Source organism: Phyllostomus hastatus, unplaced genomic scaffold (genome assembly GCF_019186645.2).
Source record: "Phyllostomus hastatus isolate PE091 unplaced genomic scaffold, TTU_PhHast_1.1 phas_contig_283, whole genome shotgun sequence".
Classification (NCBI taxonomy): Eukaryota; Metazoa; Chordata; class Mammalia; order Chiroptera; family Phyllostomidae; genus Phyllostomus; species Phyllostomus hastatus.
The window spans coordinates 8,811,233-8,837,628 of NW_025333833.1; the positions used below are offsets into that span (position 1 = coordinate 8,811,233).

Below are 26,396 nucleotides of genomic sequence, written 5' to 3' on the forward strand. Positions count from 1 at the left end.
CATTCTACAGCTTCGGGGCTCAGCTGCCATCCTTCCAGCAGCGGCCAGCTGTGTCTGACATCGTAAGCACAGGCCCAGCCCTCCCCCACCCAGGGCCCCGAGCGCCTGCCGGGGGTGTGGCCCGGCCGGGCCCCACGGCCTGACCCCGGGAGAGCCAGCACGGCCAGTCTCACCTCGGTTTCCGCTTCTGAAAACGTGAGCACAACCCCACTTACCTCCTGGGGCTGCTGTGGGGACTGAATCGGTTACTCCAGTGCTCCGGTAGCAACAAAAACCTGGCGCAACGGTCCGTTTTGAACCATTCTCCAAGCCAGGGCTGCACCTTCCCCTTCGTTCTGGGAACCCCAGCGAGGCTGCCGGCACTGGAGAACTCACCTTGCTCCGGCCCAGCACGAGGTGGCCTTGACCTCTCTGAACCAGGTGCCAACGTTTTCACCAGGTGAAAACGAGAGCTGGGGCTCCGAGAGGGGAAGTGTCTCGGAGCGAGCCCCCAGGCTCCAGGCAGGAGTGGGGGCACCAGCCCGGACGGTCCAACCCCAGCTCCTGTGCTTCCACGCCTCGTCTCCAAAACCATCCCCAGATTCCATCCGCACACACAAAACATCTCTGCGAGCGCCACGGCCCAGCTGCGGGAAACGCCCCGGGAGCTCGGAGGGGATAAGACCACCACGGGAGGGTCGTCCCCAGAACACACCGGAGGAGGCCGGAGGCAGGAGCAGAAGGTGGCGGGAGCTCCTGCACGTGGGCGCCACCTGCGTGCAGCTCACTCGGACTGACTGAAAACACGGCTTTGAAGGGCCATGCTTTGCTTTTTTAAAAAAATTGAAGACCAAGCCAAAGAAGAGTAGAATGTTCCCTATGAGGTTCTATGATGACTTTTACTGCTGCGTTGGCTCAAACCATTTTTAGAACTTATTTGCAGTTGTCCTCGGAATGGGCTTTAAGAGAATTCAGTCTCTAAATTTACAGTCGCCTCCCACTGGACAGACGGATGGACAGACACACAGAGAGTTACCCACCTCAGGTACCAGCTGGGCTCCAGATGCCGCCTCTGGCCATTTCTGAAAGTGGGCTCCATCACAGGCTGCGTGCTCACCCCCCCGAGGGCGTTCTAGAGAACGTGCCGGGGGTGACGGCCACAGTCGGCTGCTCGCCCTCACGGGCATCTGTTTCACATGGAGGCGCGTCTGCTTAGATCCCCCCTCAGTCAGGGTGATGGTGGAGCGCTCCAATCACAAAGCCTACTTTGCCAATAAAATATTGCAACCTTTATTTAAAATAAAACACGAGTTGGCAAGCCGTGTGAGACAACAGGCAGACAGCATCCCCCTTTCAAGGGCCTCGTTTATTTACATCAAGTTTAACACTGTTAGCAGTTCACAGTCAGACAACAGGTGAATTAAATTAGGAAACGGAACACCTGAAAACAGATTACAATGACAATTAAGAACAAACACCTGACCCCAGCGGCAGCGTGACCCCCGAGAGGTGTTTTCTTTCAGTTGAGCCCCCTGCTGCTTCGCTGCGTCCCTCCCCGCCCACCGGCGCCAGGTCCCAGACCCCCCCCCTCTGGGCGCCACCATGCCCACGGGCAGAGCGCGGCCTGGGGCGGAGCGTGGGGTGAGCGTTACGACTCTGAAGCCTGCGTCCCGGACAAGATTCTGTCCTCCACCAGCACCTGGTCCAACTCATTCTTGCCAAGCGAACGTGATGCCAGGGCCCCTCCACCGACAGGCGTTCGGGCACCCGACCGCAGAGGAGGAAAGGGGGCTCCCCCCAGGACTCGGGGGTCTGAGCACGGCACACACGCCGGCCAGGGCACAGCTCGTGCCACCAACCACAGAGGACGACGCCCCTCACCCACCCCCACCTGTCTTGGTGGGCACGGCGCCAGGGTGCGTGTGGACCGTGGGCAGCCCGTGTCCCCTCTCTGCGGACCGCGGGGAGGGTTTCCACACGGGCGCGCTCAGTCACTACAAGGTGAGGACCGCGTTGTCCTTGCCAGCTTCTGAGCACTCGCGTCTCTGGAGGACAGACAGCCTAGTCGAGGTGCTTTCTCGAGGTCTCGGGAAACTCCTCTCCTGATGGAGTTCCAAAAGCAGTGGCCACAGTGAAAAGTAGCTCGTCAAAAGAGAGGAAGGCGGGCTTATCCGCCCCTTGCTGCCAGAAACATCCCTGGGCGCCCCTGCCACTCGCGGCCACGCGGAGGTGCCGCTGAACCACGCGCACAGGGTTTGGGACTGGGCACCGGTGACCGGGCAGCAACGCTGCGTCCTCACGGCCCTCTGAATCAGGAGCCCACTTGGCATACCTGTGCTACTGTTATAATTGCTGAAAATTACCCTTATATATGAGCACTTCATTAACCAGCAGTCCCATTTTCCAACTAAACCTTATGGTGCTGAAATCCATGACTTCAATCTGTCTTAAGGCTCCGAAGCCGATCGAAACAACTCCGACCCCACCAACCTCCTTCCTTCCCTGGAGCCTGCTGGCGTTGACAGCCCGTGCCCAGCACATCAAGCCCTGTGTGTGCAGCTCAGCAGCTCGGAGTGACATGTAGGGCCCAGAAATGTGCTGCTTCCAGTGCAGTGACCAACAAGGACAGACACAAGAGGGTGTGTGCAGGGTGTCTGAGGCCAGGGCAGGGGCTGGGGCTGGGCCTGGCCTTTCAACCCGCAAGGAGACGTCCTTTTGCTCGGAGGGTCTGCAGGTGTGGCGACCGGCTCCCCCACCGTCCGTGACCGCGGGTTAACGGGGCCCCCCTCCTGTGCGCGGGTCGCTCAGCAATGAGTAGGTCAAAGGCTACATTTCTTCTGAGACGTAAACAATTTCAGATTTAACTTGTACACAGGAGCAAGGAAGGGCGCGCACTAGGAGGAAGGGAAGGGTCCAGTTACGCACCCTGCCCCCGCTCACCAGGCAGGATGGAGGGAAGTGCAGCGGTCGGCCAGGTCAGCGCCCCCCGCCCCGGGGACCCCCATGTTCTCACTGACGGGGCTCTGAGCTTCTGCCTCCCATCACGCTCCTCTTTGCCAGTTCTGGGTCAACAACACGCCCCACCAACCCAGCCGACGAGTCTTCTCTACAACACACAGACCCATCTCTGCAGGCACGCCCCCTAGGAGTGACCGCTGCCCCTCACAAGCCAGCCTGGAAGCCAGATGACCGGCCCAGGCCTCCTCCCCGGGGGAGAAGCGCGGGATCTGCTCACCCTGGTCGTCACAGCGTGCGGCCTCTCCCAGGGTCCTGCGCCTTGGGTCTAGGACACTGAGTCACATCACTCTGTACACAGTATCTCAAGACAGAACATGCACCTCGGCTGGTGGCATGAAAAGCAGCAGAACCAGAGCACAGACTCATCTTTCTGGACAGGGCAGTAAACTTCACACAAGACAGGCTGGTGCTAAGCGAGTCCCTGGGGGGCTGCTCTGGAGCAGGGTGCAGCCCTGAGACCCACCCACACCTCCCAGTGATGCAGGCGGGCAGGTGGGGGCGGGCGGTAACAGGGCAGGTACCTGTAATTGTTACTCCAGGCACCACTGGCCTGCTTAAAAAAGCAAGCCTTACATTAGTTTTTGTTGTTGTTTTTCAAAGTCTGGAAATTGCAGAACTGACTCTCCCCCAAAAACACACCTATCCTGTCACCAGTGGAACAGGGTTTAGAACCAGCCAAGGCCTGCCTCCCGACTAGGCGAGGGCTAGCAGCAATTCCCCTGGGTCGCCAGGGGCCCTTGGGGCTGCCTTTCCGCCGTCCCTCCCGCGCCCACATATCTCAAACTGAGTCAGGCATTTACAAGAGAACGGGGGTCCTGGCTCGACAGACACTGAGACAGAGATGCAGACAGCTGGAGAGCATTCACAAACACGTAAGGAATGCATGCCTGGAGACCCAGCTACATGAAGAGGACGGGTCATGAGTGCTGAGGGCAGAGGCGGGCCCCAAGTTAATGCAAGCACGAGTGAACCCAGAAGCCTTCGGGAAAGAAGCTGCAGACAACCCCGCAGCCCAATGTGAGCTCCCGCAGGGTGGGGGCAGAGCCTGGCCGTGGTGACGACACCCAGTAGCATAAGTGGAAGGGGCGGGAGACGTCCGAAGGCAGCGCAGCTGAACACAGAGCGGCCGCCAACGCAGTTTACTCCCGGGCATTTCACAGTCTCGCAGGGAGCTCCGCTAGCCACTCCTCTTAGGAAAAAGGTACGCGTGGTTGATGAATGTCAAACTCATTTACAACTAGCAGGAAATCCTACAAGTAACTTCCAACACGCACTGGATCTGCAGCCGTCCGATCTCCTCCTCTCGCCCCCTGCCCCTCAAAAACAACAGGGCACCCCACGCAGGACACAGGTGAAAAAGGACACTGTCCACATCAACAGGTATGTGTCCGCTCCCGCCACATCCGGGGCGCTCGATGACGGACCTGCCGTGGACAGGTGCTCGGGACCAGGAGGGCCGCCTCCGGGAGTCGAGGTCCCTGCAAGAGCTCCCTGTTCTGGAGTGAGGACCCATTGCTATTTTTAGTGCTTATGATTAAACAAGAACGTTGGTCCCTCGTTTTCTGGGGTTATTCGCACTGAGCTACAGCTTTAGTGAAATACTTACTGTACCTGCAGGCTTCATGTTTACAAAGGCCACAGCACAGAGGGGACACGGCAGGGGGTCCGCAGTGTCAGGGCCCCCACAGGCAGAGTCTGTGTGTCCGTCAGCATGTAGCCAACTGGTTTCACTGCCAAAAGACATCACTAACACAACCTTACAGTTATAGTACATCTGATACTTTTCCTCAAAGTGCTTTCATACACACGATTTCAGTCATTCCAATGGCACAGAGTAAAGTTTTTAAGAGAAAGGAATGTAGCACTAGATTCGTTAAAACGGAAGCTGACGTTCCTCTGTCACACAGTGCGGGCTGCCGGGCATGTCCCGAAGGGCGAGCCACGCGAAGTTCTCAGTTACCGAGCTGGGGCGGGAGGGGGGATGCCCGCTCTGCGGGCGCCGCCACTGCCCCGCTCGCCAGCCCCTCGGGTCCGACGGCACCCCGAGCGCGCTCTGGAAAGCACGCGCACGGCACCGTGTGGACTGATTGTCAGTCTGAGCCACGTTTCAGCAGGGCCTCTCAAGGCAGCGGGAACGACGGAGACGCCCCCACTCTAGCCGGGGCTCTGCCACTCAGGAACTGCTGAGATAATGGGCCAGTGACTTAACCGCCCACTCTTCCCGTTTCTGAAGCTGTGAAGGGTGGGGTGTTAACAGTGTTCAGACAGTGCTGGGCGCTGGGAGCCGGGAGGGATGCTTGGAAAACAGTGGCCGAGATGTCACCCCACTGGGGATTCTGACCGATGGATGCATCAGGTTATTTCTGTTGCTTGCCTGTCTAACCACAGGGGATTCTGCTGCACATTCCTGGCTAAGACTCACTGGACTAAGTTTATCAATAATTATAGTAGTAGTTGACACGGAGTGCTCATTATGTGTCAGGCACTCAGGCTAAGCATCTTATATACATTATCATTAAATCCTTAAGACAACCCCGAGGTAGTTACTATTATCATCCCTGTTCTCCAACGAGGAAACTAAGGCTCAGGAAGGGGAAATGACTTGCCTTCTAGGCTGGCTGTGGAGTCCAAACTCTTCATCACTATCTACACTGCATCTTCAACTCAAAAGCTCCATGACCTTAGTTAAATAAATATGGGCTATGCTTTAGCAGTCATCGTATTTTATTAACTGGGCACTATTTTATTGGCCAACTTTCAACTGAATTATAAGAAAATTCTAATTTAAACCCCAAAATACAGCTGGGTAAGGGGATCCAATAAAGACCTCAATGTACAGAAGTCATCTGGAAAAAAACAACAACAGACTTCCCTTAGGGCCAATTTTTTTTAAGGCTATTATCATCTCTGAAAATCACGATGGAAGTGTGTAGGAAAATATACACATTTGATTTTTACACAAGGCCTTTTAAGAAAATACTTCATGTAAAGTATAACGAAGATTTATTATGCCACACAAAACACTGCATTTTAAGGTAAGAAATCTAAACAAATTGTATTATCTGTACACAAAAGGGTTCACGCTGTGGTAGCCAAAGGGGTGGGGGTGTGTGAGAAACTTTACAGTCTCAACATTTCACAGAAGTGTTTTGGCTCCTGCTCTCTGTTTTGCTTTTAAACCACAGTGAATTAAACTACATTTTTAGTTTCTAGAAGCAGTTTTTGCTTTGAATTCAAACTTTTAAACTTACATAAGGTTTGTTGTTGTTGTTGTTTTTAAATCTGGTCCTTTTCAAGTAGAAAAAGGAGAAAACCTACCGGCAAATTATACTTGCCTAAGTTGACAGTGCCTCTCTAACCTTCCCCCTGAGCCCTCAAGTCCTGAAGTTCCACAGTTCAAGCATCGCGTGGACGGGGGTGGGGGGCGCTGTGAAAGTCAATGCTACTGTGGACAGTGCTGCGAAAACTCAATCCATTAACTTATTGAGCACCTACTGTAGGCAAGACAGAGCCCGGTGCCGCCCCTGAGTAAGACACAGCCCCTACCCTCCAGACCATTCTTCGGCATGAAGAAACCGGGAGCATAAATACACTCAGTAGTGATCCTCCAAGGCTTATTTTCAGAGCTCTCAAGAAAAGATCCCTTGCTTAGGGAAAAAAGTAATCCCCTGAAAAACAATTATAATCCCTCACCTTGCATCCCACAATGTCAGGGATAAACTTAAAAAGCAGCATAAAATATTCTAAAGTTTTAGCTTTCCCTGCCCCACCCTTAGAAGGCTAATGGCTAAAACGCTTTCAAGTTTATGGAAGTACATGACGAACGGGAGCAGCTGAGGAGACGGGAGGGGACCGCTGGCTTTTACGGCCACGCTGACGGGAACTCGAGTCCCCCTTCCGGCCGCGGCCACGACAAGGAGACTGACCCGCACATCACCGGCCGCCTGTGCTGCATCCTCCGCAAACAGAGACCAGACCGCGGACTGGGACCTGGACCGGCAGGGAGCGCCTGGCACAGCCTCCTCCCTCCCACCCTCCCCTAGGCCTGGGCCTCCTTTCGAGCTGCCGTGGCAAGAATCAAGGCTCCCTCTTTCAGATGAAAACTAAATTCCCTCCTTGGTCGAAGAGGCCCAACTCTATCCAAAACATAGTTTTTCCCTTTTAGTATTATAGCCCAATTAATATAATCTTAACAGTTTGAAATTGCATGATTTGCTACTGAGCAAAGAAGAGAATGAAAAGCCCTTCGCCGTAACAGCCCCGCACTGAAGAGCTTCCCGGGGACGCCCTCAGCGGCCGGGCCTCCCCTTGTGTGTAAAGCACCGGGAGGACTTGTGTCACTGCCTTCACTCAACGGACTTACAGATGGGGCGGTGGCTCGACGGCGGATCAGTGACTGAGGCAGGAAGACAATTCGCTGCCCATCAGGGCTGAATTCCTATCTTCCTGATTTTCCTTTGGAAGGAAAAAATGTGTTTATTTTTTTTGTATTGGGTTCTCCTTGGGGGAGGGGTCATAAAGCTTTAAAAACAGAACTAAGTGGTAACTGGGATTAGACCTGATACTGAGAATATTAATAATATCTAACCAATTAGATTCAGCTCCCTGTGATCCTAATTAACTTCCATCATTCTAAATGAGTAGGGAAGAAACAGGACTATCTTTCAGAGGCAAAACACATTTGAGGGTTAAGTCATTAGGTTTCCAGGATCTAATTGGTGTTCCCTGGAAATGATGTGCTCCTTCGATTAAACATTCTTAAAATGATATTAAAATAAACATCAAAGACTATTCCCAATGTGATCTTTACACACAAGCACAAAGATGGGGGGCATGTGCAAGGAGAAAAGCACGTGAGAGTAACTTGGGGTGATCCATCAGAAACCCAGAGAGAGGGAGTGTGCTTCTCTGTACTTCCCACCTGGTTTGGGTCTAAGGTGCGGGCGGGGGGGGGGGAAAGGTACAGGGAAACAGCCATCGGGACCAAACCAGCTTCCCTGCTCAGTCACACACCCCTGGGCCTGGCCGTGGGCTTTCGAGGGGAGCCCCTTTGCTGGGTATTTTCGGTGACGAAGAAATAAACAGCTGCCCGAGGCCCTGACTAGCACACCAGCAGGCAGGGCACCGCACCAGGAAAGGACTCCCCTGTGAGGACCTGCCCATGACCACTAACTTCCAAGTCAACGAGGGCCAACGCCTGCCTGTGGCCAGGACTGAAGGAAGACGGCCTGCCCAGCAGGGGGCAGGGAAGGACCACTGCAGAGACCCCCGCTGCACGCACCCAGTCCGGCATCAGCCAGCAGGAAGCCCGACCCGGCCCACTCGGGAGTAACAGACTAGACTGGGGGAAATGGCTTGTTGGTCAACATGAGGGTTTAGGAGGGGGCTCTGAAACCCTGGCATTCCTTCCCTCCTGCACCAGTTCACACGCCCATGAAAACAGGTCAGCAGCATGCAGACAGGGCCGGCTCTGTAGCTCTGGCGCTCCGATCTGCAGCTCCTGCTGCCGCAGGACCTTGTGGAAGTAAGGCTGACACTGCTTCCGAAAGCCTCGAACGAAAAGAAACATCATTCGGTACCTTCACGGCTTCCCTTTCTCTGGCCCCCCAAACCTGCCGGGTGAGGCGGAGCGTCACCACCAGTGGTGGCCGCTGCAGCCCTCCCAGCCCTCCGTCAGCCCCGTCCTGTGCCCGGCCGCGGCACTGCTGGGGGCGGCCCCGCCCGACCACCTCGCACCAGTCCCGGCCAGAACGGCTGCACCGGGTCCTTCTCCGCACCACGTCCTTCACGGCACCACGCACGCCCGCTCCCTGACGCCCCGGCGCAGCTTCCGCCCCGACCACGACCGCCCGGCCTGTCCGCTTTCCCTCTCCTAGGACCTCTGCCTTCCGTTCTTTGTGAGATGAACCTGTAAACGTGAGATCTCAGAGAGCTGAGGTACTCCACATGGACACGCTCAAGCATCAGTCTTTCATTTCTCGAAAACAGGAACACAGGAAAACAAGCCCCTCCCCCGCCCCGGAATCGTGCGCGCCTGCCCGCGAGGCCGACAGTGGCTACCTCTGCACCACGTCGCTGATCTCCTGCACACACGACAGTAAGTTATTGAGGACCGGGTTGGCCCCGGGCCCGGCGGCGGCGGCCGAGGACACCTGCAGCTCCTGCAGGCTGAGCTCCAGCTTGCTCACGGCCTCCCGGAAGGCGAACTTGTTGCGCGTCTGCGGGATGCAGTCCACGTAGCCTGAGCAGTAGTCGAGCAGCTGGTGGCCGGTGTCCACCAGCTGGCTGTTGGGCACCGGTTCCGAGATCGCGCTGGACAGTAGGTCCGCACACTCCAGCAGGGCCTCCTTGCTGATCTTGTCCGCTGAGATTTTCTCGGCTGCCTGTTTGGTTTTCCTCAGAGCCACTTTCGTACCTGCCGTGCCGTTGGCCATTTTGGCTGGCGAGATGGAGGATGCGGGCAGAGGCACTTGAGGGGGAGGCACCGCAGGCCTCCCGGGTTTCCCGCCGACGGGCACTGCCCCCGGAGCTGCCTTCTTCCCCCCCTCCTGTGCTTCGGGCGCGGGCTGTGCGGCCGGCTCCTCCGCGGCGTCCGAGCACGCGGACGGGTGCGGCAGTAGTCTCATGACGGGGGGCGGGGGAGGGGCACACTTTGGTTTTACCCGTCGGGGTCGGTCTTTGTCTCCAGAGGATGTGACCTGATGCTCAGACAAGAGCTTGAATTTATTCCCCTGAGAGTCTGTGCCAATGAGCTGCACGTCGGCGGGGGTGTGCTTCAGAGTGGGGGAGATAAGGACGGGCACTTTGTGGTTGTGCGTGGTCGGGAGCGCGGCCGCGGCCTTGGCCGGGGACCAGCCTGCCTGCTCGCCGTCCTCTGGGACTCCAGCCATGCCAAGTCGCGCCCCACCATTCCTCTCCTTGCTCTTGGGGGCAGCTGCCACTCCAGCCACCCCCACCCCTGGGGAGTCCTTCTCTGTGATGGCTGGGTCCCCAGAGGGGGTTCTGAGAGGAAGAGCTGCGGCTCCTCTGGGCAAAAGTTTGGCTTTTGGTCTCTCCCTGGTTGGAGCGGCACCTTCCTCTGATTTTTTGGGAAGCGTGTCACTGGCCCTGTCCACATTCTCTTCTGGCTGAGAAGAGGCGGACACTGTCCTTTCCAGCTGGAGTTTGGACCTCTGGCAGTTCCTGGGAAGGGTCATTGCCATCCTATCCTGCTCTGGAAGCCCTGAGGACATGGAAGATGTAGAGTTTGACCTTGGAAAAGGCTTGGAAGCATCATCACTGGCTGTGGGTTTACCTGCTCGTAAGCCCAGCGTCTTTTTGATTAAGCGTGGTGTAAAGAAGCCTGTGATGCCAGACCACCCGCCCCCTGCGGTGCCGCTGCCCCCACCCCCGCCACCGTCGTCATTACAGAGGTTCCTCTGCGCAAAGCTCCCCCCATAGCACTTGGAGGGCGCCAGATTCGCCTCTTGCTGGGCAGCAGTGAAAGAGAGCCCATCAGCATGCTGTAGAGAAGCAACAGATGAGAAGTTACCCGTGAGTTCATATTTCTTGTGGGGCTGATTCTCCATTTCTCGGAAGGAGCTGCTGCGTTTGGGGGGTGTGGGGGCATTTTTCTTTTTCATGAAGGAGCTGAAGAAGCCTCCCTTCCTATCCCTGGTGAAGCATGTCTCTTTGGCATCTTCCAAGAGGCTGCTGGGTGACTTGTCTCTCTGTTTTCGAGGCAGTGCCGGGGACCCACTGGGGGCCTGTGCACTTCTAATGAACCCTGATGAGAAACGGCCAGTCAGTCATGTGGAATACAAGAAGGCACTCCGTTACACCTGAGTTATTAAGGCTGAACTGTAAGAGTTTTGTCAGCATCTATCAAACGTCAGGTGGCAGCAGGGCTCAGGGTGCTAACAGATACGTTACCGTTTCACACTGGTCAGTGCTCCGAGTGTGGTGTGGGACAGAGACGGGAGGAAACACCCTGCTGACCGTTACCTGGGCCTTCACCTCTTCTCCACAAACCACCTGGCCTCACTATCAGGTTCACTGAGGAGGCGTCTGCCAGAACCGCCCAGTGGGGAAGCACTCGGGAAGCGCGAGCTAAGGAACTGGCGTGGGAGGCAGACTGCATGCGGGTGGGCAGACCAGGACTCCTGGCCCGGGCGTGCAGAGCTGAGGATGGGCGTGGTCGGGGGAGCGGGTGCCAGCTGCGCCTGCCTCGGGGAAGACGGGCAGGGAGGAGGGCCGGGAAGCGGTGCAGGGTTCCTCGGACCAGGCCGCCCGACTCTGCCTGCCCAGCCACTCACTCATACCTGGTGCTGAACTGGAAGCAGAATTGTCCGTGGCATCTTGGGCCCCCTCGATATTCTCCTTGTTCTCCGCCTGCTTCTTCAGCGTCCGGGTCTTGGAAGGAAGTATGGGCAATCGGGGCAGGTAGGGCACGACAGATGAGGCGGCCGCGGCCCTCCCCAGCTCCTCGGCCACCTCTGTGAGGGAGACAGGGAAGGAGGCTGACACAACCAACGGCCTGGCAGAGCGACGCACACACCACTGCGAGAGAGCTGGAGAACGGGCTCCGGACACGTGTCGACGGAGTCACAGAGTGCGCACCCTTCCTGTCTGGCTGCTTGTGCTAAACGTTATGTTCACGGACTCAACCACGCTGTTACACGTGGCGGAGTTTTCTCCTCGCCCCTGCGCACTGTTGGGATGTGAGAACACACCACAGCTCACCGGTCCTCTGCCATCTGTGTCCGGTTTTCGGCTATTACGAGTACATCGCTAGGGGCATCCTGCTGCGCGGGATGGTGGGCACAGGGCGCGTACGAATTCAGCTTCTCCCTGCCAAACTGCCTCCCCCCATGGCTGTGCCGATCTACTCTCCCCGCAGCACTGTGGACAAGCTCTGGCTCCTCTGCATGCTTGCCGGTTTTGTGCTGTCGGGGTTTTCTGTGTGATTTAACTGCAGCCGCTCTGCGGCAGGCACACAGAGGGTCTCACTGTTCTACTCTGTTCTTCTCTGTTGAGGAGCGACACTGAGCATGGCCTCACCTGCCTACTCGTCACTTCGCTGTCCTCACTCACGGATCCCTGTCCGGAGGCTGAACAGAGCAGACAAAAGTCTGCAGATACCTGTATTTTCAGTTGCACCTTGCACTAAAAAGGAGGGTAGAGACAGTCCATGCAACTGAAGGAGATAAGGCCCCTGGAAAAGGGTTCACCCATCAGCGAACCTTGCTGACCAGAGCTGGCCATGGGCTCTGTGGCTTTCAATGAAGCAAAGATGTAATCTGCTATTCATTCCTACACAAAAATGAAGCCAGTAGGATTACTGAAACTGTAAAATTTTGTGACTGTACAACTTTTGGGGTAATTGTTTTTAAACATTAATATGCCCCAAGAGTGGGTACCCGGCACCTAACTCAAGCCTATGTAGTGAGATTCCTTTCACCTGCCGCTGCACACAACAGCTGTGAGGCCGACGTGACCTCAGGGTGCTGACAACTGCGTCCAAGGCCACTGGGAGGAGGATTCTGGGGACGAGACCAACACAGAAGCAAAGGAGGAGAGATACTGGGTGGGGGTGGCTTTAGGAAGGACGGACACCCAAAGCTACTTGAGTCCATGGCTTCCACTGACCCCGAGGTTAGCACCTTTCTGCTTTTCCACAGTTTGGTTGTGAGCCGGTAAATCCTCTTAATCCTTAAGAAAGCTTGAGTTAGGTTTTCTTCATTTACAAATAATAAGTGCATCCTTTTAAGGTAGGAACTGTGTCTTACCTCTGTGTCCTCAGACCTAGTATAGTCCTTGCCACAGGTTAAATTTCAATAAGATATGGGTTGAATAATGTTAAGTTTCTTATTTAGCAACTGTGAATTGAAATTAGCTTTGACAATGGCTAAGGGCTGACTTTGTAAGAGAACATACCATTTTCAAGAGAAGTATTGAAGGATTCAACAGAAGCTAAAAGCTGACACAGAGAAAGTGCCCGAGAAAGGCACCCTACTGTTCGGCCCGATAACCATGACTCCCGCCACCATGACTCCCGCCACCCCGACACCGCAGGACGGAGGCGCGCAGAGCACGGAAGGTTCTGTGACAGGCGGCTGCTGGTCTTCCCCCGTCCTCTCCCCTAGACATGACAACGCAGCACGAAGGGAAGCTGCAAAAATCAAGAAGTTGCTCACTTCTTCTTCCAGTATTTTTAAACTTGAACTTAAGCAATAAGTTCTGTGTTCAATTAGGAAAGGAAAAATTTTAAAAATATTTATAAAATTCTGGAACTATATCAAAGTGTCTAGTAGGCAAGTATATATAACCAAGATGTTGTGTTTTTAGCTCTCTAGAAAGAGTCTCTCTTCATAACAAGTTTATTGCTTGCCTTTTGCAGGTATTTTTGCGATAACTTTAGAGAGGCGTTGTACACAAACGTAGGAAACGGCCTGTACATGTTCATACCCTCGTTTTTCAGATAAGAAGAGGGGTCTCACTGTTCACAGCATAACTTAACATGCTCACGTTAAACTGCTTTGTCAATATATTTAAGAATATCATTTTAGATATTTAATTATACAGATATAATTAACATCCCACTAGATATTTAAATTGTTCTTAATTTTTTCAATATTATAAACTGTATTGTAATAGAACAACCTTGTAGCTAAATCTTTGTTTACACCCTTAATTATTTCCTTAAGATCTACACCCAGAAATAAGCTTCTGGATATTGCTTTTACAACTCAGTTCTGCCTCTGTAGGTGTGGTTCAAAGAGCCGGAACATTTTTCACGCTCGTTTCTCTCCCTCTTCTCTTCCCTATGTGTTAATGCTTAAAGAACTACTGGACTTGTTCTCTTTATGAAGAGACTGATTTTATAATTAAAATATAATTTCAGTATTAAACACCAAAGATATGATAGAAAGAGAGAGAAATTAAAAATAGAAAAGAAAAAGAAGCAACACAAGAATGATGAAGGCCCAAATTCACTGAAATGCATCCTGAAATGCATTCCCCAGCCACAAGAGGCCGTCGTTTTCAAAACGTCATCGCCACCCACACGCAGAGGCAGCCGCCGACAGCAAACCGCCAGGTTCTCACCTTCAGAGATGCTGGAGTCGTGGAACATGGTTTCAAAAGCCTGATGTGTTTCCGCGAACGAGGGCCTGTCGGCGGGGCTCCATTTCCAGCCTAGGTGACGAGAGGATGAAATGTAGAACACTCCCTGCAGACATCACAAACCCAGGGGCCCCCTGAGAGTGAGTCCCCACACTGCAACGTGTGCTCGTGCGGGCAGAGTGACAGCACGCTCACAAGGACAGTGGGGCGGCTGCCTCCAAGCGTGACTCGGAGGGTCGTGAACCCACTTCCTCGGTCGGGCTCTCCTACGCAGCCTCAGCTCCTATTCCCTCTACTACGGGGATGAGGAGGGGTGCAGAGGTAGTTTAGAACATGGCAAGTTCTCTTCCTCTGGAAAAATAAAAGGAGTTATACTTCTCTTCAAACTTACTCTAACCTTAGAAGTCACGAGCTGCACATATGCAGAAATAAAACAGGCTATAAGAAAGAAGGAGCTTGGGAGTTCATTTTTTGGCAAAGACAGGGCAGTAGGTGATGCCCATGCTCAATGAGAAAATAAGATTTACACTTAAAAACAAATGCAACTTAATTCACTATCACCTTCCTACTTTCCCTATCTTCAAGAAGTCAGAGGCTCTGTTTACTCAACACAGAGGTAACTTTCAAATGTTCTCCCTACTCATTAGCAATCATTTTTTATCTAGTTGAAAGTAGTCCTCCCCACTATACTCCACACCCAATTTCGTATCATCCTGTTACATGTGCAAATGACTCTGAGAAACTGACTCCCTGTTCCGGCCCTAGACAACAACTCTCAGGATCTCAGTGAGACTCCCGGGCACGGCGCATGACACACCGACTGGCTGGGCAGAGGCCAGCTCTTCCTATGCCATGAGGTTCGAGCCAATCTAACCACACGGGAGGGGGAATGTTTCCAACTTGGCTAATCACCCTTAATTGCTCGCTCACACCTTTATGAAAATATGCAAAAATACGCACATGCTCTCATAAGTTCGTAAACCTTGGGGGGGCATCCTTCAGGCTGCTCCATTCGGTACCCCTTTTCCAGCAGATCGTAGACCTGAGACAGGTCAATGCCTGGGTACGGTGACATTCCGTATGTAGCGATTTCCCACAACAGCACCCCAAAGGCTGCAAAAGGGATGACAAAAAGGAGCTTAATGTTTTGTCTCTGAATCATTACTTATTTTATACCATTAGGTAATTATCTTTCAAATACTGGGTAACAGTTACCCGCATTATATCTTCTAAGTCTTATAGTATGCCTTGTCCTTCTAAGAGATCTGTTCCAGGAACACTTCGGATATGTCAAGATGGTTTTCTTTATATTTCCCATCTTTTATTTAGATGTCCTTTATTACAATGAAGGAGAATAAATTATGACCATACATGAAGCCTGGGGCATAGTCAAACTATTCTGAGAATAATCTATGATCTATTTAATGAGTTTCACAGTTTTATATCTCAGCAAACAGTAGAGGAGGAAATACAAAACATGAACTCATTTAAAGCTCACCCTAGAAAAAAGAACTTGCTCAATTTTGTCACAGGTTATTTCTGAGTTTGAGATTTTTGGTAAAGAGTGACTCAGAATCCTACAACTATTTCCACTGGCCCACCACCCAACTTTTCAGATTGGTTCAGTCCATGAGCCTCCACTAAATCACACAGGTGTTCGTGGCAGCAGAAGCTAGGTCAGCTGCCGGGATGCACTCCAGGTGAGACTCCAGCAGCCTTCCTGGAGCAGAGGAGGCTGCCCCGTGCGCCCCAGTGCTCTGGAAACGAGCACCGACACCTTGTGTGGAAAACGGGGCACTTCACGGAGAGGGGGTTGTTAGGAGAGGGGGTCGTTAGAAGACCGGTGCAGGATGAGACCTAGTCTGCGAACTCTTTGAAGCAGGGGCTTTATTCATTTGTTACTTTCTTCTTTGCACGTCCTCCTATGCTGTGTGCCTAGCTAGCTTCAATGCCTGGTAGATAGTAGGTATTTCATAAAAAATTGAGGGGATTGGGGGTAGAGACAGAGGATACTGGCCATGTAATAGAGAAGCTCTGGAGAGTGAAGAGCATTTACAAAGAAAATGAGGCAACACGTGCAGGAAGAAGCCCCTCCCAACCTCACCCCAGACGTCAGATTTGATGGAGAAGGTATTGTAGGCAAGGCTCTCCGGGGCTGTCCATTTAATAGGGAACTTGGCTCCAGCGTGAGCGGTGTAGGTGTCTCCAGTCATCAGTCGACTCAGGCCGAAGTCAGCCACTTTGACCACGTGGTTCTCCCCCACTAGGCAGTTCCGAGCGGCAAGATCTCTGTGGGGAAGAGACCCTGGTGTGACTCCATCTGGACAGTGAGGAAAGTGACTGTACATGCTCTCGTCTTGGTTCTCTGTGCTACATGCAGAGTTCATAGGTTAAGTGCTGACAGATATGGTACTATTTTATGACAATCACTAACATGGTAGAAAGACACTAATTATGTATCACTTGTACGCATCTAGAGGCAATTACATGATGCCTGAATAAAGCAGGCTTCAGAAAACGGGTTCCTATTCATGAGCACAGTTGACCCTTGAACAATGCAGGGCTTATGGGTTCCAACCCCACCCAGCCCATGCCCCTGCAGCCAGAAACACGTGTGTAACTTTTGGCTCCCCCAAAACTTAACTACTAATAGCCTACCGCTGACTGGAAGCCTTACCCTTAACAATCAACTAACACGTCTCTTTTACGTTATATATATTATGTATTGTGTTCTTACAATAAAGTAAGCTAGAGAAAATGATATTAAGAAAATTGTAAGGAAGGGAAAATACATATACAGCATTGTATTTATGAAAAAAATCTCTGTACAAGCAGATCCTCTCAGTTTGAACCTGTGCTGCTCACGGGTCACCCGCACACGGGGACAGGTTGCAGAGGGAGTGACAGACACCAACGCTTCCTCCAAGGTTTCAGGTCTTTACCAAGACAGAAAGCTGTTCTTTAAACTAACCACTAAATGAAGCAAAAGGCTACTGAATACAGTCCTGGGCCAAATAAAGAACCTTTTGTTTTGAGAAGAGCACGGGCCCTTCATTAATACTGTGATCAGAGTACATAGGTTTGTAAGCTGGAAATGACATCATCATGGGCCCTGTGAAGGGGAAAATGACTTTGCGGAACCGTCTGAAGATTTCTGAGACGTTCTCACATTCCTCCCTTCGTTTGCACGACAAGCAAGGTGGCCTCGCAGTTAGTCGTCGCCATCACCAGGTGCCACCCACCTGTGGATGAAGTTCTTCTTCTCCAAGTACTCCATGGCGGAAGAGATCTGCGTGGCCATGTAGAGCAGCACGACGGCCGTCACCTCCTCTCGGCTGCACTCCCGGAGGTAATCCAGCAGGTTCCCATACGGCATGTACTCCGTGACGATGTAAAACGGAGGCTCCAGAGTGCACACACCTGGCAGTCCAAGAACACAGCGTGCTTTACCACCATACATCCAAACACTCCAGACCACTCTGGCAAAAACAACCGACACCCTTCGAAATCTAACTGGGCAGTAATCTTTTCCCTTCCTGCCATCACACTCTCTGAAAATAATGCAGCAAGTGAAGAAGATGGTTAATAAGGGAGTCCCTACTTCCATTAGGTATTTTTGGGAATCCATATGCACTCGAGTATTTGCTGTTTGGGCAAAGGCAGAGTCACTTGAATTAATTCCATAAAGACTCAGGAAGACCAAAATTTCAAGAGTTCTCTATTATATGCCTATGATTTCTCCTTCCCAACTACACGCTAACGATGCTTATCTGAAAGTAACCGCAACTGTGCATATGCTGACTGTGAGCTCAGCCTGTAACCACGCTTTGCAAAAAGATTATAATTGTTTCCATAGTCAAAGTCCCTGTAAAGACCAACCAGAAATTATTTCCTTCGGGACAGCTGGGCTCAGTTTGAACACCCACAGAAAGTGGCCCTACTTGAAAAGGGCGAAGGGTGCAGACACTGGCTTCTTGGCGGCCGAACAGCTGAGAAGCCAGCCTACCAGAGCGCAGCATTTCCTGCCCGCGGGGTGAACCCACAGTGTGGTCACAATGTGTGATGTGCTTCTTGTCAACAGCTCTTTGTTTCATGTCTCTCTATTTTGTGAAAGGTTTTGATTTGTAATCACGTTGAATAATCCTGAACTTTGAATCTGGGGCAATTACCACAAAGTGGGCCATTTTATACATGGCAATCAATCCAGGCCAATGTTTCTTGGGCAACTTTTAAACACAGAGCTTGCTAATTAAAGCAACAGCCACTTACTGAAGTCAATTCACACTTAGAGCTTTTACTACAGTGATTCAGAGGAGGACCTGGAGGTAACAGAGTTGGGGACAAGCGTCTTTGGGGAACCTGTGGTTCAGGCAAGATTCCTCACCTAATAGTTGCACCAGATTAGGATGCTTGATTTCCTTCATCACTGCAGCTTCCTTCAGGAACTCCTCCACCTCCATGGTATCTTCCTGGAAAGGGGGAAGAAAAAAAAGGAAAAAAGAGGGACAAACCCCCATCTTAACCATTTGAGTCAACTCACAATCATAAAGCTTTAAATGGGGGCATCTTTTTCACTCATATGTGGAATCTAATGAACTAACAAGCAAAACAGAGACAGACTCAGAGAGAGCAGGCTGACAGCTATGGGGCAGGGAGGCTGGGGAGTTAAGGGATTGAGCAAAAAGAAAAAAAACCTCACAGACATGGACAACAGTATAGTGACTGCAGAGAGGGTGGGGGAAGGGCTGGGGGGTAACTGGTGATGACAGAGGCTTGACAGGGGGTGGTACACACCGTACAGGGTACAGATGATGTGCTGGAGAACTGTTCACCTGTGACCTGCAGAATTTTGTTACCCGGTGTCAGCACAATAAATTCAGTACAAAGGAAAAAAGTGGTGCAGGGAGGGACAAGGGAGAGAAAAAGAGATTGAAAAGTGAGGTCGACAATATTTAAAACAGTCTCACTAACCACCAATTCATTGAGTTTTAATGTCCCATCTAAGCTCCTGCCATGACTGCGATATACATGCCCCTTCATTAACTCTGATTTTAAAAATGGGGGGACACCTTCTGAATATTTTAACACATATGTTAAGAAATTTTATCATAACCTAGTATATTCTACAGAAGTCCAATTAGGAAAGAAAAATGTCGCCCTGGCTGGTGTGGCTCAGTGCATTGAGCACCAACCTATAAACTGGAAGGTCACAGGTTTGATTCATGGTCAGGGCTCAGGCCTGGGTTGTGGGCCAGGTCCTCAGTAGGGGTTGTGCGAGAGGCAACTACACATTGATGTTTCTCTCCTTCTCTTTCTCCCTCCCTTCCCCTCTTTCTAAAAAGAAAGAAAGAAAATCTTTAAAAAAATGTCCTTAAATTTATCCAATATTTGAAACAAGTAAAACTTAGCAGGGTGAGCAAAATTCAGTCATCACATCTTATCACAACTGAAACACACACTGCGACTTGAATAACTCAGTTGTTATTTTACTTCCTGAGCTATCTCAGCTTGGAAAAAGAAGACAGAGCAGTTAGCTGTTTACACGTTTGTCTTCTTGACAAATTCCCTCGGAAGCACGGCGTGTTTGCAAGGCCTCAAATACTGTTTCACACTCGAATATGCTTAATAAATGCTTGCTAGAGAAAACGGACCAGGACTCGCAGCTGCAGAGCAGCCCTTACAAGCGATACGGCCGAGCCAGAGGCACGCAGGAGAACCTGCACAGAACAGGATAGGTGACAAGCCTGTATTTTGATACCGGGATGCTTAAAGAGAGCATGGCGTCAGGAAAAAAATTTCTGTGAATATTGAGAACAAGAAGTGGCCTACCGTCATGAAGACAGGGGAGCAAGAGGCGAAGGGGAGGGAGAGAAGACGAGGGAGAGAGGAGAGAGAAGGGAGGGGAGGAGAGAAGGGAGGGGAGGGGAGGAGAGACGGGGAGGGAGAAGAGAGGAGAGACAGACGACGGACCTTCCCTGCACGTGGGCTCTGCTGCACTGCAGTGACTAGCCTGCCCCTGCACTGTCAGCCACGGCGCGAGGGCTGATCACCACAATTTGCTGATGTGCTTGGCACCAGTGGGTGGCAAGTGTTCCAAAGCTAAAGAAGGGCGCGCTGGTATCTTCAAGTGATTCAGCACAAAAGAAAAAGATGCCTGAAAACTGTAATTTTCAGCAACCCACCTTCAATGTTTTCACGGCAACTGTCAAGCTGTATTTCTTCCAGACGCCGACGTAAACCTCTCCATACTGACCACCCCCAAGTTTGTGCTTCATGGTGATATCTGTTCGCTCCATCTCCCATTTGTCATGGATGGGGGACACGCCGTAAACCGTAGGCTTGTTACACTTGGGTGCGGGGTAGTGCAATGTCGTCACCAGCCCATCAGCCACTGTGGAGTGATGGTGGACCAGCTCGGCCAAGGTGCTGAAGCGGCTCTCGGTGGTCACGTACACCTGGCGAGAAAGGCGGGAGAGAAGCTAAACCAACTGGAAAAGAGATCAGAAAGTCTTTTTGTAAAAGCCCATCACTTCGCTGGTCTGAGATACAGCTAGGATGCCAGTGAAAGAGAGATGATGATGGTGGGGAACACACACAACTTCATTCCGTTCACTTCAGCCTCTTTCCCCATGCTTCCCGAATTTGCTCTGGTCTTGGGGAGAAACTTCCAAGATAGCTCTCTGGATCATCAAGATCACTGCACCTCAAACACTTTTTAAAGCATGAAGACTGTGGAACCCAAATACATTAGACGAATAAAGGAAGAGATTCTCTGGTTAAAGTAGGCAAGAGGGAACCTGGCCTCTTGTGGGTTTATCAAATACCCCTGCAGAATCTTGCACAGAACATAACTTGAAAACCACTGATTTAGATTTTGGGAGGTAGAGCGAGGGTATTCAAATCTTATAATTTTTACTTCATTAGGATGTGCTTTTCAGAGATTCCGTTAACAAAACAGTAGTTAATTTGCGATAGGCAGTAAGTGTAAAGTAAGATAGCAGTCTTTGGGTCTTATCTACCAAGGGAGCTTATTTATTTTTTTAAAAAAGAAGTTTTATTGTGTACAGCGAAGTATACGATGCATAAATGGAGAATTGCTGATTTGTATAAAAACAAAACGGACTCGCCCAGGCTAGCACCTCCACCCCGAGAACTGTGACCTCCCAGCGCCCAGCTGCTCCACACCTGCCCTCCCAGCCAGCCCCCCTGCAAAGGGGCCGCGCTGCCGCCCGCGCAGACCTCGGACGGCTGCGCCTGCTTCTGAGCTCCATGCGAACGGAGCATCCAGTGCGTGTCGTTTTGTGTCTGCTTTCCCTCACGCCACTTTCCCCCAAGTTTATTGGAACCCGCTAAGTGATGATTTTAAAAGCAGAGTTTTCATCAAATTAACACTTAATTCAGGGCAAAAATACATTAAACTGGACCACTCAACTTTTTTTTACTGTGATGCAATCCAGACACCATAGAACTCACCATTTTCAAGTGTAAACTCAGCAGTGTCAGTACATTCACTGGGCCGTCCGACCATCAGCCCCGTCTAACTCTGGAACCTTTTCGTCACCCCACAAAGAAAGCCCGTCCCCGCAGCGGTCATTCCCACGCCCCCACCCCCGCAAATGCGAACCGCTTTCATGCAGCTTGATGTGTGCGAGAGTCAGGTGTGGCAGGGACCAGCACACTTCTCTGTAAAGGGCCGGAGAGTAAACACTTCAGGCTTGTGGCCACTGCATACCTGTTGCTACTACTCAAATGTGCTGTAATGATGAGAAAGCAGCCGTAGACAATACACAAACGGGTGTGGTACATTCCATACATTTTTATTTACAAAAGCAGGCAGCTGCAGGGCCATCGTTTTCCTGATGTGTGTAATATCAGTACTGTGTTCCTCTCTGTTGTTGTACGAGACTGAATGTTATAAATATACTACAACTTATTAATTCAGTCTACTAGTGCTAGACAGTTGAGAGTTTCTAGTTTGGGGCCATTACAACTAAAGCTTCTCTGGACATTCCCGTGCATGCCCCCTGCACACATGTGCACTCACTCCTGTCGGGTATATAAGCAGAAGTGGAGCTGCTGGGTCTCTCCCACATTATCCCTCACCTCATTCTATTTGGTTTTGTCAAGAGACAATATGGGACACTTCCAGTCAAGACGGTGGTGTAGGTAAGCACAGCCCACCACCTCACAAACCACATCAAAAATACAACTAAACACCAGCATTCAGAACCATCAGAAACTGAGTTGAATGGATGTCCTACAATTACAGAATTACAGAAGAAACCACATCAAGGCTGGTAGGTGGCGTGAAGACACAGAATGGGCTGGCCCCACACCCACGTGTGACAGATAAAAACTGGGGGAGACATCTCAGGAGCAAGGGGTCTCAGCCCCACACCAGTCCCCAGCCCAGGGTTCCAGTGCCAGGAAGATAAGTCTCTATAGCTTCTGGCTGTAATAACCAGCGGGGACTGAGACTGTGGAAGACAGAAACAGCTGGAATCCCAGGCAGTTCCTCTTAAAGGGCCTGCACACAGACTCACCCGCACTCCCTCCCTCTGAGCTCCAGCGCCAGGGCAGCAAACTGAAAGGCACCACAGACATATGGGGAGGTGATGAAGTGTGTGGCATCAGGGTGAGAGTTGGGGGCAGCCTTCTTGCAGGCAGAATTGCTGGCAGAGACCCATTTATCTTTTCTGAGCCCTCCCTCGACAGAGCCACACAGCCATATGTGGGATTCCATCAACCTGGCTCACACTGTTGCCCCCACCCTGGTGACTCCCTCAGGCCCTGCCCCACCCAACTTTCAGACCCACCCAAGCTGTTTCTAGTGGCTTTTCTGTATGAATAGTATGCCTTGACCTATGCTTCAGATGTCCCTAAATTCTCTCAAACAAGAAACATCTGGCTTCAGTGAGCCCCATAACTCTCTTTAGGGTGCCCCGGGCTTGGCACTAGCAGCAGCTGGCCTTGGTTCAAAACTTGGCCTCTCCTGGGCACCTTCCTCCAAACCCAGCGCAAATAGCAGCCGTCTGCAGATCACTTTGTAGCCAGCAGTGTGTGACCCTGGGCAGAACACAAGCGGTGGCTGACCTTGCATGTGCCAACAGCGATCAAGGCTCAACTACAAGAGGAGGATGTACACAGCCCACACAGTGGGCACACCTTGAGTACCCAGCTTGAGTGACAGGGGAGGTGGTACCAATGGACCCCACAGGACACCCCCCACAATAAGCCACTCTATCAAGCCTGGGAGACGTAGTAGCGCTACCTAATACACAGAAACAAGCACAGGGAGGCTGCCAACGTGAGGAGACAGAAGCATGGCCCAAATGTAAGAACAGAACAGAACTCCACAAAGCAGCTAAACAAAATAGAGAAGAGTGATCTATCAGATGCAGAGTTCAGAACACTGGTTATAAGGATGCTCAAGGAACTTAAGTGAGGACCTAAAAGCATTAAAAAAAATCCAGTCAGAAATGAAGGACACACTAATTGAAATAAAGGACAATCTACAAGGGAATCAACAATAGAGTGGATGAGGCTGAGAATCGAATCAGCAATTTGGAACATAAGGAAGCGAAAATACAACCAGTAAGAGCAAGAAGAAAAAGGAATCCAAAAAAATGAGGGTAGTGAAAGGAGCCTCTGGGACAACTTCAAGCACTCCAACACTCACATTACAGGGGTGCTGAAAGGAAAAAAGAACGAGACAGTGGATACTTATTTGAAAAAATAATGAAAGGCCCTGGCTGGTGTAGCTCAGTGGACTGAGCGCGGGCTGTGAACCAAAGGGTCGCCAGTTTGATTCCCAGTCAGGGCGCATGCCTGGGCTGTGGGCCAGGTCCCCAGTGGGGGCCAAGTGAGAGACAACCACACACTCATGTTTCTCCCTCTCTTTCCCTCCCTCTAAATAAATAAATAAAATCTTTTTTTTTTTAAGCTAGTGTTCTATACCTTAAAAAAAAAAAAGGAAAGAAAAATTCCCTAACTTGGTGAAGGAAATAAAACATACAAGTACAGGAAGCACACAGAGTCCCAAAAAAGAAGGACCCAAAGAGGCTCACACACACTCATAATTAAAGTGCCACAGGTTAAAGAAAAAGAGAGAACCTTAAAAGCAGCAAAAGTAAAGCTATTAGTTACCTACAGGGGAGACCCCATAATACTGCTGATTTCTCAAAAGAAACTTTGCAGGCTAGTAAGGATCAGCAAGAAATATTCAAAGTGATGAAAAGCAAGGATCAACAACCACGATTACTCTACCCAGCAAAAGCACCATTTAGAATAGAAGGACAAGTAAAAAGCTTCCCTGATAGGAAGAAGGCTAAAGGAGTTCACCACCACCAACCAGTATTATATGAAATGTTAAAGGGTCTTTAAGGAGATCAAAAATATGAACAATAAAATGGCAATAAATACATATCTATCAACAATTGAGTCTAAAAAAAATAAACAAGCGGAACAGAAACAGAATGACGGATACAAAGAATGTTGTGATAGTTGCCAGACAGGAGGGGAGATGCGGCCACGGGTGGAAAAGGCGAGGGGAGTGAGAAGCACAAGCTGGAAGTCACAGACTAGTCACAGGGGTGTGAAGTACAGCACAGGGAACAGAGCCGCCAAAGAACATGCATGCGGGGCCCGTGGACATGGACAGCAGTGTGGGGATGGAGGGAGCGGGGAGAGTGGGTGGAAGGGACACGGGGGGAAACCGGGACAACTACAATAGCATAAACAACCAAATATAACTTCAGAGACGATATGTCTAAAGGTGGAGCAAAAGAGAATTCATAATTTTCTTATTTCTTATTTTGTACCAGCCATTCTGTTTTACGGAAGTTATTGCATTTAAACCTCACAAGGATCCAATAAAGTAGGATGGGAAACTGAGGCTTATGTAAGGCCCCAAAACTATAAAAAATGGTGGAGTTACACTGCAAACCAGGCCTGCCTGCTCCAAAGTCTGAGCTTTCCCTCTACTGTGCATACCACAGCGAGGAAAGAATGGAAGAAATGATTCGATCTACATTTACTGTTCACCTGAAGTCCTGGTGTAAGCCCATGCTTTATAGTTTATAAAGTGAAACAGTTCCAATCTAACACAACCACTCAAAACTGACTGGTCTTTGCAACACGTGAACTGCTAAATGACTCATCTATTTACACTGACAAATATCAATGACCAGTACTCATCTTCCAGCCTAAATTCTTACTCTGTGAACTTTCTGGTGGAGATTATTATAATTTTCAGATACAGGGTTTAATTTATAAATTCTTTACAACGTATTAGATGTATATTTGTTTGTTTGTTTATATGTTAACAATTAGAACAGCCAACTTACCCAGCAATTTCCTTCACTGTTCTTCTTCACATCTAGCTCATCATTAAACCATTAATATAATAGTGTTTTATTTTAAATTTATTTTTAAAAAGATTTTATTTATTTATTTTAGAGAGAGGAGAAGGGAGGGCGAGATACATCAAATAGCTGTCTCTCGTATGTATCCCCACCAGGGACCGATTTCGCAGCCCAGGCATGTGCCCTGCCTGGGACTTGAACCGGCGACCTTTCATTCTGTGGGACAGCACCCAACCAACTGAGCCACACCAGCCGGGGCTATAATACAGGGCTGTTTTAGGTTTCCACTACCGTATTCTTCTGAAAAGAGTAAGTTCCCTTTAACATGACAAACAGCTCAAACTCACGTCCGTGATTATTTTCTTTCCCGTCAGACACAAAAACTGCATCCTTCGCTCATTCGGAGTGTATTTGCTAAATAAAGCGCACCAGCCCGCCCGGGGGCCGGCCGCCAGGCTTACCTTGCCGTCTGCGGTGGTGTTGATCCTGTAGTGGTACACGCGCCCCTCGTACCTGAGCGAGATGGACAGCTGCCCGGGGCTGCTCTCGCTCTCCCGCACCAGGAAGCTGCCGTTGATCAAGCTGCTGAGCAGGTACTCGGCGGCGCTGCGCGACACCGGCCCGTGGTACCAGGAGTGCTTCTCCAGGCTGTTCACCGGGGTGATGTAGTTGCTTGGCACCCAGCCCTGGCCGTTCTTAGAGCGCACTTCACTCCACTCCCCATTCTGGTTGTAACCAAGGACCCGGAGCTTTTCGCCTAGCCATGAAAGTCATCACAGAATGAACGAGAGGATGTTAGGACTTTATCTCAAATGAAAGCAGTCTATTTGTCAAACTTTAAACTCACTGAAAAATGAATCAGGAACTTTCATATCAACCAATTTTTCTTAGTGAAAACAAACCTGACTTTTCATCACATCCTCACTGATCTCA

At 50.8% G+C, this 26,396-nt stretch overlaps 1 protein-coding gene across 4 annotated transcripts in view; it reads right to left on the minus strand.

Moving 5' to 3' along the window:
• Window positions 1–1,326: 1,326 nt before the first annotated feature.
• ABL2 (ABL proto-oncogene 2, non-receptor tyrosine kinase) overlaps window positions 1,327–26,396 on the minus strand; it is a 95,138-nt gene continuing 70,068 nt past the window's right edge. For 2 of the 4 annotated variants that reach the window (XM_045838474.1, XM_045838473.1), the window contains 10 exons: window positions 25,925–26,220; window positions 20,283–20,555; window positions 18,485–18,569; window positions 17,343–17,520; window positions 16,205–16,389; window positions 15,061–15,213; window positions 14,083–14,172; window positions 11,298–11,471; window positions 10,529–10,762; window positions 1,327–10,219 (listed from right to left, as the gene is read on the minus strand). In XM_045838474.1, the coding sequence (XP_045694430.1) occupies window positions 9,054–10,219; window positions 10,529–10,762; window positions 11,298–11,471; window positions 14,083–14,172; window positions 15,061–15,213; window positions 16,205–16,389; window positions 17,343–17,520; window positions 18,485–18,569; window positions 20,283–20,555; window positions 25,925–26,220 (2,834 nt within the window). In that variant the 3' untranslated portion in view covers window positions 1,327–9,053. Of the gene's footprint in view, window positions 10,763–11,297; window positions 11,472–14,082; window positions 14,173–15,060; window positions 15,214–16,204; window positions 16,390–17,342; window positions 17,521–18,484; window positions 18,570–20,282; window positions 20,556–25,924; window positions 26,221–26,396 lie in introns of all 4 variants that reach the window. The other 2 variants (XM_045838472.1, XM_045838471.1) reach the window with 1 other exon arrangement.